The sequence below is a fragment of the Neofelis nebulosa genome, chromosome 17 (assembly GCF_028018385.1).
Source record: "Neofelis nebulosa isolate mNeoNeb1 chromosome 17, mNeoNeb1.pri, whole genome shotgun sequence".
Classification (NCBI taxonomy): Eukaryota; Metazoa; Chordata; class Mammalia; order Carnivora; family Felidae; genus Neofelis; species Neofelis nebulosa.
The window spans coordinates 43,662,073-43,675,269 of NC_080798.1; the positions used below are offsets into that span (position 1 = coordinate 43,662,073).

The 13,197-nt window shown below is 51.1% G+C and overlaps 2 protein-coding genes across 2 annotated transcripts; one reads left to right on the plus strand and one right to left on the minus strand.

Annotated features, from left to right (window-relative positions):
- Positions 1 to 84: 84 nt before the first annotated feature.
- CENPT (centromere protein T) lies at positions 85 to 6,284 on the minus strand. The gene is made up of 13 exons (XM_058706482.1): positions 6,088 to 6,284; positions 4,437 to 4,527; positions 4,209 to 4,296; positions 4,004 to 4,100; positions 3,748 to 3,884; positions 3,589 to 3,625; positions 3,227 to 3,375; positions 2,449 to 2,649; positions 1,912 to 2,217; positions 1,581 to 1,671; positions 588 to 764; positions 394 to 498; positions 85 to 319 (listed from the first exon to the last, which is right to left on the minus strand). Exons 1-13 carry the CDS (start codon positions 6,210 to 6,212, stop codon positions 196 to 198), a joined length of 1,728 nt encoding a protein of 575 aa, XP_058562465.1. The 5' UTR covers positions 6,213 to 6,284; the 3' UTR covers positions 85 to 195.
- A 3,128-nt stretch (positions 6,285 to 9,412) lies between these two features.
- Positions 9,413 to 11,504, plus strand: THAP11 (THAP domain containing 11). Its single transcript, XM_058706501.1, has one exon. The coding sequence runs from the start codon at positions 9,869 to 9,871 to the stop codon at positions 10,796 to 10,798; it is 930 nt and encodes a 309-aa protein (XP_058562484.1). The 5' UTR covers positions 9,413 to 9,868; the 3' UTR covers positions 10,799 to 11,504.
- The last annotated feature ends 1,693 nt before the right edge of the window (positions 11,505 to 13,197 follow it).

A 13,197-nucleotide genomic window follows, 5' to 3' on the forward strand; every position in this document is an offset into this window, starting at 1 on the left:
CAGGTTGTGCTGGGGAATTGAGAAGAGGGATGAGTATTGGTCCCGGCCTGGCTGGCCCCAGGATATGCACCAAAACACAGCACATTCTGTTTGTGACACTTTATTGATGGTGAGGAGGGATGGGCGGAGACCTGGAAGAATATGTGGGGCCAAGTGGCCCTAGGTAGGGACTGGGTGAGTGTTGAGGCCTGGCCACTACTGAGCGGGAAAGACAGAGTTGCCACTAAATGCACAAGGGATGAGCAGCTGCCGGTATTCCAGGGGCAGGTGCCGCTCCACAAGCACATGCAAAGAGACTTGGTCGTTGACCAGGCCCTGCCTGTAGCAGAGGATAGATATAGAATCAGTGTCAGCACTCCAACATCCAGCACCTCCCTGCTTCTGCCCACTTACCGACGCATCAGCAGTTCCAGGTCCTCTGGTCTCACAGTCTTGCGGCCGGCATGAGCAGCAAACACCTCCAGGTCGTCACAAAGATGCTGGAAATACTTGTCCAGGCTGCCAAAGAGGGTTGGGGTAGAAAAGACTGAACTGACTGTTCATGATCTGAGGGGCTCCTCTCCCCACCCTGAGTGTCCAGGACTCACCACTTCTCCACCATTTCAAGAGCCTTCTTCTCCATGGGCATCTTAGCATAGAAGCTGAAGAGTTTCACATAGTGGTTCAGTCCAGTCTTGTGGGGATCTTGACGGGGCCTGGGGCCAAGGGTTCTGGCCCTGGGAGGAAGCCTGGTCGGTAGAGGCTCCAGAGGCTCTGAGGATAAGCTGGGGGCAAGAGTGGATAGTTAGCTAAAATGCTACACGAAGAGTCCCCTAGTCAAAAACAAGTCTTGGGGTGCCTGGGTGACTCAGTTGGTTGAGCATCTGACTCTTGATCTTGGCTCAGGTCATGCTCTCCTGGTTCGTGAGTTCAAGCCCTGAATCAGGCTCTGTGCTGACAGTGTGGAGACTACTTGGGGTTCTCTCTCTCTCTTGCTCTCAAAATAAACAAATAAACTTCAAAACAAAACAAAACAAAACAAAACACAAAAACAAAACAAAACAAAAAACAAGTCTTATTGGCTCCTGCCAAGACTAGGGCCCATTTACTCCTTGGCTAACCTGAACCAATAACTCCAACTATGTGCTGAGGGGTAGTGGGGACAGAGGACCACACTGAGGTCTGGTCTTTCCCTGCAGTCCTGATCCTCCAGTCTGGACCCAATGTCCTAGTCTAGACTTATTACATAAATTGGTACTTGCTCAGGCCCATGACCCTCAGGCCTCTGTATGGACGGACATTCCTTCCCCTCAGCCCATTTCTGCCTATTTGATTCTGCTAATCGTCCTCCAGGAAGCCTTCTCTGACTATATACCAACTTAGAAACATCCCCCTACCCAGTTTCCTCTCAGAATGTGGAAGCATGCACCAGGATGACAGATGTACTCAGTGAGCCTCACTGAGCCCACCTCAGGGTGCTCTCCTGGGTGATCATCTGCATACTAATGAGAAGGGGGATAATCCTGTGGTACTCAATGCCAAGCTCAGAAGCCTGCTCCCTTCCCGAGAAGCCCATGCAAAACAAGGTCATAGAATCTTACATGGCAGTGCTAGGCGGTGGGGCTGACTCAAGAAACTGAAGTTGCCTGGCCTGAAGAAACTCAGTGGTGCTGGAGGCCAATTCTGGACTTGCTGTAGAGGAAGGGCAGGATTATAGGGGGCTCACCCAACTCTGAAGACCCACAGCCTCCTTGTCCTGTTCCTGAAGGACCCCATTTACGTCTGGCCCGCCAAGCAACAGGCCCCTCAGAGGCTCCCTGACCCAAGACTACTTGTGCCCAGAAACACAACCCAGATATATAACTCCTCAGATTAGGGACTGAATGTAGCTGTCACCAAGTCACTCCCCCATTCCTGCACTGGGACCCTTACCTGTCCTACCAGAGATGTTCTCATCTCCTGAAGATCCCTCTGGCTCCTTTGCCTCAACAGCTTCTGACGTTTCATTTCTGTCAGACTTGTCTGTCCTAACAGATCCTTGTGTTCCTGTTGTGTCCTTCACTTCACTCACACTCAAACTTTCCTCCATCCTCTCTTCTGCGTTCTCACCAACTCCACCCTGTAAGGGCTCTACTTCATCTTCTCCAGCGATAGCACTGCTGGTGTTTGGGAAGCTCATAGCAAGGGCATCAACCTTCTTTGCCTTTCCTGCCAGAAGTTGGGCTGGTTTTCCAGGACCTGAATCAAGGGAGAGAATACAAGTTAGAGAAGGATGTAGCTCAAGGATAAAGTAATAAAATCCACTCTAGCTCACTGAGGAGAAAAGCCCAGAGGGAGACCCAGGGTACTTGTTTGTGGAGTATCCTGGCCCAACACTAACTCTGCTCTGAGATGTAAGAGGGACCAACAGCCAGGGGGCTCTGCAGGACACACAAATGGGCCCGAAGAAGGAAAAGCCCACATACTCACTGTGGTTCTGCAGCTTAGGCCCACTCCTCTGTGTCCTGTGACTGACAGCCTTCTCAGCATCTTTAGCCTCAGTGTAAGAGAGACAGGGCAGGGAGTGGTACACACTGGGGGAATGGCCAACCAAGGGCTGGGAGAAGGGCTGAGTGTCCTCCAACACGGTGTCGGTTGGCAGGGTAGCAACAGGGGTTCTGAGGCTGTTACCTGGAGATCAAAGGCAGTTGACACTCCATCACCAGGGCCTGGGCAGTGGGCTCCATGAGTCTGCCCCAAGTGACCTTTAGAGAAAACCTCCTAGTATTCTAAGAGAGCTTCCACAGTGATCTTCCTGCTTCTAGGCCTAATATTCCCACCCACCACAGCTTGTCTCACCCAAACTGCTCACCCATGCCTCCACTTCTCACTCTGCTCCCTCTACCTGGAATCCTCCTACTCTAGTAAACTTGACTTGTCTTCTGGAAGCAGGCTCCCCAGTCAGTTCTGACTGGCCAGCTGATCCTTAAACCTGAGCCCTATCAATCAATCTTCCCAAAAGCTCCAGTCACCATACCACACCTTTCCTACCCTCAGCCCTCTAGCTTCTCAAGAATGTGGGGCTAAGACTGGGGCTCCATTTAGACAAGGGACATTTTGTAGAAAGGAAGCAGAAACTCTTCATAGACCTACTAATCAGGCTTGCTCACTGTCCTTGACCTGACAGAGGAGTAATCCTGGACTCAGCATACCTCCCATGGGAGTGGGGGAGCTTTCCCCACAGGGCAGAAGGAAATCTCAACCTTACCTGGAGAAGCCAAGGCCAGGGAAGTATCTTGCAAATCCTGCAAAAATGCACCCACATCTACAGCTCGACGGGTGGGAGGTCTGCGAGCCAAACCAGGCCTGTGCACTGACTGTGGCTGAAGAGGTGTGGCAAAGGTCAAGTTGAGGGAACTGGTGGGAGGGAGGAACCATGAAGGAAAGTCAGGTACCTGAAGCCCAATTTTTGGGAGAATACTCCCATCTGCCCTGGGGCTCTCATCTCTAAGAACACAGCCATTATGCTATGAAGCTAATACTGGCAGGGACCAATATGGTCAGATTCCATCCCAATCAATACCTCCCTCCCCAAGCCTCTCCACCAACCCCCAGAACAGACAACAGCACCTGGTGAGAGAGGAGGCACTGGCATTCCCACAAGGCTCTGCAAGAGAATTTAAAAAGAAACCATGATAAGTTCTAGGCTCATGACAGCCCTGTCTCAGGCCTCTTCAGCCTCTCCAGAGGACAAGAGAGGGTGGCCACAAGTGTTGTCCAGCGTCTTACCTTGGGAGAGAGGCAGCCCCTGGTCTATTCCTTGCTGAAAGACTGACAATCTCAGCCTCCGCTTCCTCCTGCCAGGAGCCAGCAGACCTAGAGCCAGGGTTGTAGGGGGCTCAAGCTCAGGAAGTTGCAGCTCCAGGCTACAAGGATGAAACTTATCTCAGGCCAGGAAGCCCAATATTGGCTTCTGGGACCCTCAAGAGGCTCCCTGATCAGAGCTACCCAACAGCCCAGTGCAAGGGGAGAATTCATTGTGCACCTGCCCCGAATGCTTTCCTGTCTAGAGGATTGGACCACCTGCGGTGTTGGCACTGGCTTGACCAGTGACTCTGGCATCATGATGGAAGATTCTGGGGCTGCCAAAATAGCAAGAAGAAAGTAAGGTTGGCAGGGCAGGCTGCCCTGAATGAGAGATACCATGGGACTGGTGTCTAACCCTGACCAGCAAGCCAGTGTTCACTCACCAGTTAGAAGGATGTTCTTCAGCAGAGTCCGGGGTGTCTGTTCCTCCAGGTGCCCACTGGTTTGAACATGGGCCAATCTGCCAATAGACTTTGGGTGAAAGCATCAAGTAATCAGTCTGTTTCTTTGCCTTGAGATTCCCTCAAGGTGGGCTCAAGAGCAGAGCTAGACCTCAGGGTCCCCTGAATGCAGCAAGAGCCCTGTAGGGGTCAATGGGCTGGGGCACTTACCCTGGCTCTTTGGGAACGCCGCCTTGCATTCGTCTTTGTTGAGCTGTTCAACCTCCTGGAGGAAGGTGTTTCAAGTAGGGATTTCTGGGCACTGTGTAAAGACCAATTGCTCTGAGAATTAAGTAGGGACAGGAAACTAGAAGATGCAGAGATGTGCTTTCATCAGGAATCTTGGCCTAAAGCCCTTTTCCCTCAAGGCCAAGGAACCAGAAACCACTTGCCCCTCCCCTAGCACCTGTTCTCAGCTCTGTATCAACAAGGTTGTGGATGAAGGGGAACCTGAAGGATATGGGAATAGAGAGGGACCATAATGACCTACCTAGAGAGAGGGACTGAGGAAACCTTTACAGAACTGACTTTCTTAGAAGCAGAGGTTAGCCACACAGACAAGAGAAGCAAATGGAACAGTATCCATTCCTGACATTAAAATAACAACCCAAGGGAGCACCTAGGTGGCTCAGTCGGTTGAGCATCGCACTCTGTGCTGACAGTGTGGAGCCTGCTTGGGATTCCCTGTCTCCTCCTCTGCCCCTCTCCCTCTAGTGCACATGCTCTCTCTCTCTCTCAAAAATAAACATAAAAAAAAAAAAAAAAACAACCCAAGAAGGATTTTATTTTTTTTTTTTTTAACGTTTTTTTTTTTTTTTTTTTTTTTAACGTTTTTTTTTTATTTATTTTTGGGACAGAGAGAGACAGAGCATGAACGGGGGAGGGGCAGAGAGAGAGGGAGACACAGAATCGGAAACAGGCTCCAGGCTCCGAGCCATCAGCCCAGAGCCCGACGCGGGGCTCGAACTCACGCACCGCGAGATCGTGACCTGGCTGAAGTCGGACGCTTAACCGACTGCGCCACCCAGGCGCCCCCAAGAAGGATTTTAAATATTTTGAAGGCTTTTAAGTGCCTGTCAGGATTTGACAGCAACTTCTACATGGGTCACGCCAGTCCTAGTCTCTTCTTTCCAGTCTCCCTCAAATTCTCAAGGCATAGCTCCCACCTCATCACTTATAGGTCTAAAACCTACAACGAACAGCTTCCCAGCGCCTATAAAACAACTGCACTGCCCCTGTCTGGCTGATGCCAAATTCCACACCCTCTGCACCATGAGCTCACCACAGCCCTCATCCACTGTCACTGCCACTACGTCAAGCCAATTCCCTACTCCCTAGCAAAACATCTTTCTAGTTCCTGCCTCCCGAATTCTACGTAGGCTGTTCTCTATAGCTCCTGTTCCATCTTTCAGAAGGACCCTCCAGGAAAAGGGGAGTGAATGTGCAGAGAAAGGTGGAGGACACGCAGGAGGCAGGGCAGATGCTTGGACACACTCTGGGCTGATGTGGGGGAAGATGGCCCGTAGAACGGGCCAAAAGGCCAGATTCTGAGCGCCTGTCCTTCACCAGAGGCCGAAACCCAAAGACCCGAACGTGATTTGAGGTCCGTGGTCCCGAGACTTGTCAGCCTGGAGTGCCTGGGCGGCGGGCACAACAGCTGACCTGAGCCTAGCTAGAAGGGTGGAGCCAGTTCTCAGAACCCTGAGTCCTGCGCCTCTCCGAGACTCAGTTCCCCTTTCCCTTTCCAAACGGGGTCTCCCACGGACACCTAACCCCCTTATCCTTCTGGTTGCTCATATGCTCGCGCAGCGCCCTCACATACCCAATTCCGGCACTTCGGCGTCGCTGCGGGGTGCGCGTGTCCGCGGTATCCAGCACGCGCCGCAATAACGTGCGTGTGGTAGGCTCGCTGTCCTGGCTGTAGCTATCCGCCATTGCCTCAGCCATTCGCTCTCCCACCCAACTGCTCAGGTGGGCCGCTCCACCGCCTTCCCGCCGTCGCGTTTGAGCCAACTCTCGCGAGTCGGCAGGCCGCGAGGCTGCCGCACAGCCTCACGGGAGTTGCGGTTCCAACCCTACCCGCTCAGAGGACCCTGGCGCGGTCGTTGTAAACTCTGGATTGGAGGCACTGTTACCAGGGAGTGAACCTGGGCAAATGTGTGCCATCAGTGGAAGACTTGGTTTCTTCATCTGTAAGTTGAGGATGATACCCACCTAATAGGGGCTTGTACTGATCCAATGAGATAATTTTTTAAAGTTTATTTAGGTAATTTCTACATCAACATGGGGCTCAACTTCAGGATCCTGGGATCAAGAGTCACATGCTCTACTTACTGAGCAAGCCAGGCGCCCCTCATTGAGATAATGTTTAGCTCAGTGTCTGATATATAGTAAGCTAGGCCCTTAATAAATAGCAGTCACTATTAGAATGTCTCTTATTCCCATCTCCCTCTCCTAGTTGAGTAGGCACACTTGGGCCAGGAAAAAATAATTTTATCCTATATGTGATCTGGTCAGATTTGCATTTGTGAAAACTACTCAGCCTCAGAAGAGACCAGGCTGCAGGCTCAAAAGCTAGTGGGCTGTTTGTGATGCAGCAGAAATGTTACGATCTCCAAACACGTGCAATTTTGAGACGAAATTTGGCTTTCAAAGTTCTGTTAATGCTAGAGACTCTATTAGCACATTTTTCACCAAGACAGCCTTTCTTAAATTTTCATGGAAATTTAATTAGAACTTGAGTTCTGAGTTATGGACTTATCCTTTTGCTTCTAGATCAGGTGTCTATGTGTTTTACATAATTGATTAAACTTTATATTTGCTACTTTAAAAAAAAATACTGAGTGCATGAAGCAAGGGAGGGAGGAGTAAGACAGGCAAGGAGCAGACCATGTGGGGTCTTACAGGCTCGGGAAAGGAGTTTGGACGTTATTCTTAATGCAATAGGCCACTGGAAGGATTTAAGCAGAGGAATTACATAACCATATTTTTTTGGTATCCATGTGAACAACAGATTTTGTAGAGGAGGCAAGATTGGCAGCAGGGAGACTTGTGACAAGGTTGTAGCCTTTTTCCAGAGGTGACAAGATAGAGGGTGGGCAGGGCAGTAGGGGTGGGGAGAGAGCTATGCATTCTAGGTATGTTTTAAGTATAAAAGATTATGTGTAGATTAGAGGTGATTTTATGTACTGGAAGGTATGATTTTATTGAGCATCTTCAATGTTCTGTGCATGAAGAAATGATATAAATTTGACCTCATTAACATTTTTTGAGGAAGGTACTCTTGAGACAAGAATAGAATTCTATCAGTAATAGTATGACAATGAAAATACAAAACAATGTAACAATGATCTTTTGCTTTACCTCTACTGCTTACATTTCATAAACATTTAATCATTTAACAAAGTGTGTATTCATGTTTTTACTGTTGTATATTCATCCAAATGAATGCACATTTTTCAACATGAACTGCATTTCTAAGTTTGAAGGGGGTTCAAGCTGTGGACCTCAGCTGCATAGGCCAGGAGGAATGGAACTTCTTTCTGGTATGGGTCTGTGAAACCCATGCCAATAACCATGGAGCACGTTGATTGTGAACACAAAGTGCAAGGGTGATGTTTGCATGTTGGACCAGACAAATAGTTCATTTCCATTGTCCCGTATTTTTCCAAAACATTAAAAAAAAATTTTTTTTTAATGTTTATTTTTGAGAGAGAGAAAGAGCATGAATGGGGGAGGTGCAGAGAGAGAGAGGGAGACACAGAATCTGAAGCAGGCTCCAAGCTCTGAGCTCTCAGCACAGAGCCCAACACGGGGCTGGAACTCATAAAAGCACAAGATCATGACCTGAGCTGAAGTTGGATGTTTAACCGACTGAGCCACCCAGGCGCCCCATTTAAAAAAAAATTTTTTTTAATGTTTACAAAATATTTTAAGAATGGGTTCCTCTTATAATTAAACACTTTTAAAAATGTAACAGTTAACTTGGGGTGTTCCTTTTTCTTTCACATGCTTGTAAATAGCCGAATCTTTCTTGTTTTTATATCAAATACTTAGAAGTAGTTTATAGTCGGCTCCAATTTCACACCCATGGTTTGTAATCAGGAGGGAAAAAAAATTAGGAGGGAGAATCAGGAGAAAGGGTGAAGAAAGTCAAGAAGCGAGAAAGGGGGAACTCAGCAAAGGAGGGCTGTTTGCAAGTAACTTCCCTAAAGACTTCCCAGCCACCTCCCTGGTTTTCCACAGCCTCTCTGGTCCTTTAGAACGTTTTCTCCTTAGAAGTAGAGGAGTGGGGAGGGGTCTTGTTACAATACAAATCCTGTCCATCCTCTGGTTCAACACACTTCAACAGCTCCCAGTCCTCTGCAGAATTAAATCCCAAATCTTTTAACTTAGCCCAGTTTGGTATCTTTTGGCGCTCCAGCTACCCAGCCTGGCATCTTCCAGGTTTTGAAGGGCGGAGCCTAGTTCTTTCTTGCCTCAGGGCCCGCTACTCGTCCCCACTCCAGCTTTTCACCGTTTTTTTTCTTCCTGGGACTCCGCCTCCCATTTTTTCCTCTGTCCTGTTCATTATTTTGTAGCACTTATTTCTGTGATTAGAAATCCATTCAGGTGCATTCACATCTATTATCCAAAAGTTGGACCCTCATCCCTCGCAGCAGTCAGGCCTGGTCAGTCAGCTCCTGCAGGGTTCCCAACTCACTGCCCTGTGCCCGCCACACAGTAAGTATCTATTGGTGACTGGTGTTTAGGTCAGTAAGTGAGTCATCGCAAACAGCGGCTGAATTAGGAGAGTGCTCAACGCAGAGAAAGGGGCTCCTGAGGTCTTTCTGGGCACTGAAGCCCCGGTCGCCCACCCAAGCCCCGCAGGAATGCCGTAGACTCACAACCGCCAGTGATTGGGGAACCGCTTCCGGCAAGGTTGTCCGCTGGCACAACCTCACCCAACTCCTAGTCCCCTGTAACCCGGCCTCTCCTTTAGGCGGCGCTGCAGGCCACAGCAGCCGAGTTAAGCGCAAGGCATTGCGGGATTTGTAGTTTTTGTGGGCGCTTACCCAGGGCGCTTGCGCACTACAGAGGCGCGCCTCTCGCCTCCCCCCGCCCCCAACCCCCCGGCCGCCGTATTAGGATTCCAGGTTCTTGCGAAGGGCGGTCAGGAGACGGCGTTGCAACCGAATACGCCTCTATAGTCGGCCGGGGATTAGCCGGGTGGGAGTAAGAATCTGTTCTGCGTGGGCCATAGCGGCGCCCAGGAAAGCGGCTGGAATGATCACGCCCCCGCTCCGGAAGTGAGCAGCTTCAGGCGTGGTGCATTGTGGGGGGCGTAGTCCTCCTTCCCGGGCGGTCCTTCGCGGCGTCCCCGGGGCCGACTCTGGAGCGCAGGCGGGCGGCCGGGTGGGTGGCGCGGCGCGGGCCGGCGGGAAGCGTATTCTGGGCACGGGGCGCCGGGCCAGGCCGGCTGCGCCGGGCGGCATTAGTGGGAAGCCGCCTAAAGACCCGCCCGGCGCCGCCCGTCGAGGGGGCGGGCGGCGGCAGACCGACCGGGCCGTCGAAGGGCTTAGAAGGCCGGTGGGCAGGGCCGAGGCGGGCCGCGCGGCGCAGCCATGCCAGGCTTTACGTGCTGCGTGCCGGGCTGCTACAACAACTCACACCGGGACAAGGCGCTGCACTTCTACACGTTTCCCAAGGACGCTGAACTGCGGCGTCTCTGGCTCAAGAACGTGTCCCGCGCTGGCGTCAGTGGGTGCTTCTCCACCTTTCAGCCCACCACGGGCCACCGTCTCTGCAGCGTCCACTTCCAGGGCGGCCGCAAGACCTACACGGTGCGCGTCCCTACCATTTTCCCGCTGCGTGGCGTCAACGAGCGCAAAGTAGCACGCAGACCCGCCGGGGCTGCAGCCGCTCGCCGCAGGCAGCAGCAACAACAACAGCAGCAGCAACAACAACAGCAGCAGCAGCAGCAGCAGCCACCGCCGCAGCAGCAGTCGTCGCCGTCAGCCTCCACTGCCCAGGCCTCCCAGCTGCAGCCGAACCTGGTGTCTGCCTCTGCTGCTGTGCTCCTCACCCTTCAGGCCGCTGTAGACAGCAGCCAGGCTCCGGGGTCCGTGCCCCCAGCGCCCACCACTCCCACAGGCGAAGACGTGAAACCCATCGACCTGACCGTGCAAGTGGAGTTCGCCGCCGCCGAGGGCGCAGCCGCCGCAGCCGCCGCGTCGGAGCTAGAGGCTGCTACAGCAGGGCTGGAGGCCGCAGAGTGCCCTATGGGTCCCCAGTTGGTGGTGGTGGGTGAAGAGGGCTTCCCTGATACTGGCTCCGACCACTCATACTCGTTGTCGTCAGGCACCACGGAGGAGGAGCTCCTGCGCAAGCTGAACGAGCAGCGGGACATCCTGGCGCTGATGGAGGTGAAGATGAAGGAAATGAAAGGCAGCATCCGCCACCTGCGTCTCACTGAGGCCAAGCTACGAGAAGAACTCCGCGAGAAGGATCGGCTGCTGGCCATGGCTGTCATCCGAAAGAAGCACGGAATGTGAACGCCCCCCCCCCACCCCCCCTTGGCTTGCTGGACTCCCGGACCTAGAGGGACCTTAGGCCGCTGCTGGTGAACTCCCCTATATTCCTGGGACACTGGTTGACAGTACTGAAGCTTAGGGCAGCTGGACTCTTTGGCTGGTGACCTGACACCCACTCTTGTTTTCTCCTGAAGCAAGGTCCTGAAGTTTGGGACCTCAGACTCTGCACGGGTGACACCAGCATTTATGACTTTGTCCCCCATTCTTCACCTCACCCCCTGTTTATGTTGCAGGTTCTGGTTAAGCAGAGGCTTCAGAACCACTGAACTTGAAACTTAACCCCTCAGAATGCAGGTCGGCTGCCCAAGGACTATGGGTTTAGGAAGACAACACCTTGAGGTTGGCCAGCATTGGGACAACTCTTCCGTGTGTAGTGATAAGAGATCCAAGTAACATCAGTTCTCCTTTTCCTGCTTTTCCTTCCCAGGTGCAGACTGTGATTCTGATGGGAACTGTGCCTCTGCCTATTTAGGACCTCTCTCCCCAGGAGGCCATCTACAAGGGGATCTAGGTGACCTGCTGTTGAAGATCCAGCTTGCCAGGGACTTAGGTTTATCTTGTTATGTTTGCTACTGGTTACAAATTCTATTTTCTGTACAATTAGTCAGACTAAAGTTTTCACTGTGTTTGTTTGGCAAAACAAATTAAACAGAAAGTAAGGTTTTAATTTGGGTTTCGCCATTTTATTTTGATAAAGACTCATTTAAGTATTCCTGAAACATGGGGAAATAGGCCTCCCAACAGGCCTCTGCCCTAGGTCTCAAGGACCAGGCTGATCCTGAGAGTAGAAATGCTTCACTGACCATGTTTCTCCATAAAGGGGCCCTGAGCACATGGACCCTGGCCTCGTAAGGTTCTTACAGAGTTCCTGGCCCAGCTCACTCCAGAGTTTGGAAACTGCACCAAATGGTCCCAGTTTGTCAGTGGATTGGGAGAAGGAGCAACTGAGAACTAAACCGACTGTGACCCCTCACTTCTCTTGAGGGTTTTGAATTCTTCATGATTTTAAGCTGGGGTTGAATTTCACTCACCATTTTAGCCTTGACACTTAGTACAGCGTCTGGCACACATGGGCTTGCAGTTACTTAAGTCAGTGAAGACCACAGCTGGAGCCAGCCATGGCTCCTGCAGGCATAACTCTTGTACAGATACCTTGGCCCTGGTACACTTTCAGTGTGGAGGAATTGGGATTTGTGACCCCGTGATTCATTTTCTTGGCTGTTTTTATTCTTTAGATGGGAGATTACAGGAGTGAGGTGATGTTTTTATCCATAGGTCCAAGTAATTTAGCTCAAAGCCAATAGGGAAAGGCAAATATCTTTAAAGCTAGCCTTATTTACTGTAGGTATTTGGGCACAAATGGACACTTCTTGGGCTCCATAAAACATGACCCCCTTCTCTGTTACTTTAGAAAAAGCCACTTCCCTGGGGACTTCCGTTTATCTGTGAACTGCAATGACAAATGTTTCTCTAGTCTCTGCTCTTGGCCCCTTGGCACTGACTTGAGAAACAAACAAGTCTCTGGTGGGGAGGAGGGGTGGAATACAGGTTGTGCAGGTGCCTGGTTGGGGAAGGAACTGGTTCTCTGCCTTCCTAGGGTTAGTTCCAACTAATCATAAATAAGGTGGTGGAAGCACAGCATTCCCCTTTGTGCACGGCTACTGAACCAGTCTCTCACATGTCCCCCCTCTCCACTAGGGTTGAGAGCTTTCCTAGGCTCAGTCTATGTCCTTTAGTGTATCTTAGCTCCTATTTGTTGAAGGGACTTAACACTTTCTACTTTGGCTGACTTGGACCTCTCAGCAGCACTCCCAGGATAGGTGAGGGCCAGGCTCTGGCCAGGACTGTGGTGTCTGGAGGTTATGTGCACACAGCCTATCCAGTGTTTTAGCTTTTAGGGGGAGGGGGCTTGACAGCTTAACAAGGGAGGCCCCAGATGCACACAAGCAGGACAATGCAGAGTTTTCACTGGATGAGTAAGAAGCATCTAGTCAGGCAAATTAGTACAGACCTGGGATTTAATAAACAGAAGCTCGGCCTGGGTTTACCAGCCATCCCCAAAAAGCGAATATGTGTGTGTGTGGGTATTGGTGAAGGTGCAAAACTTATGGAAGAATAGGAATACTGAGTCTTGGCAGGAGGGAACGCATGGAACTGCCAGGAAAATATTTTCCTTACCTGTGGTTCACCTGGGTTAGCTGCACAGCATTTACCCAACAGCCCTGACTTAGAAACAGGCCTTACTTTAAATGTTTGTATTGCCCAGGAAACGACGAAAATAAGTGATGAAAGGGCAATGGGTGGGAAGTAAATTATTGACAATCTGGTCACTTAAATCCTGGGGAAAGTTTGGGTGAGCC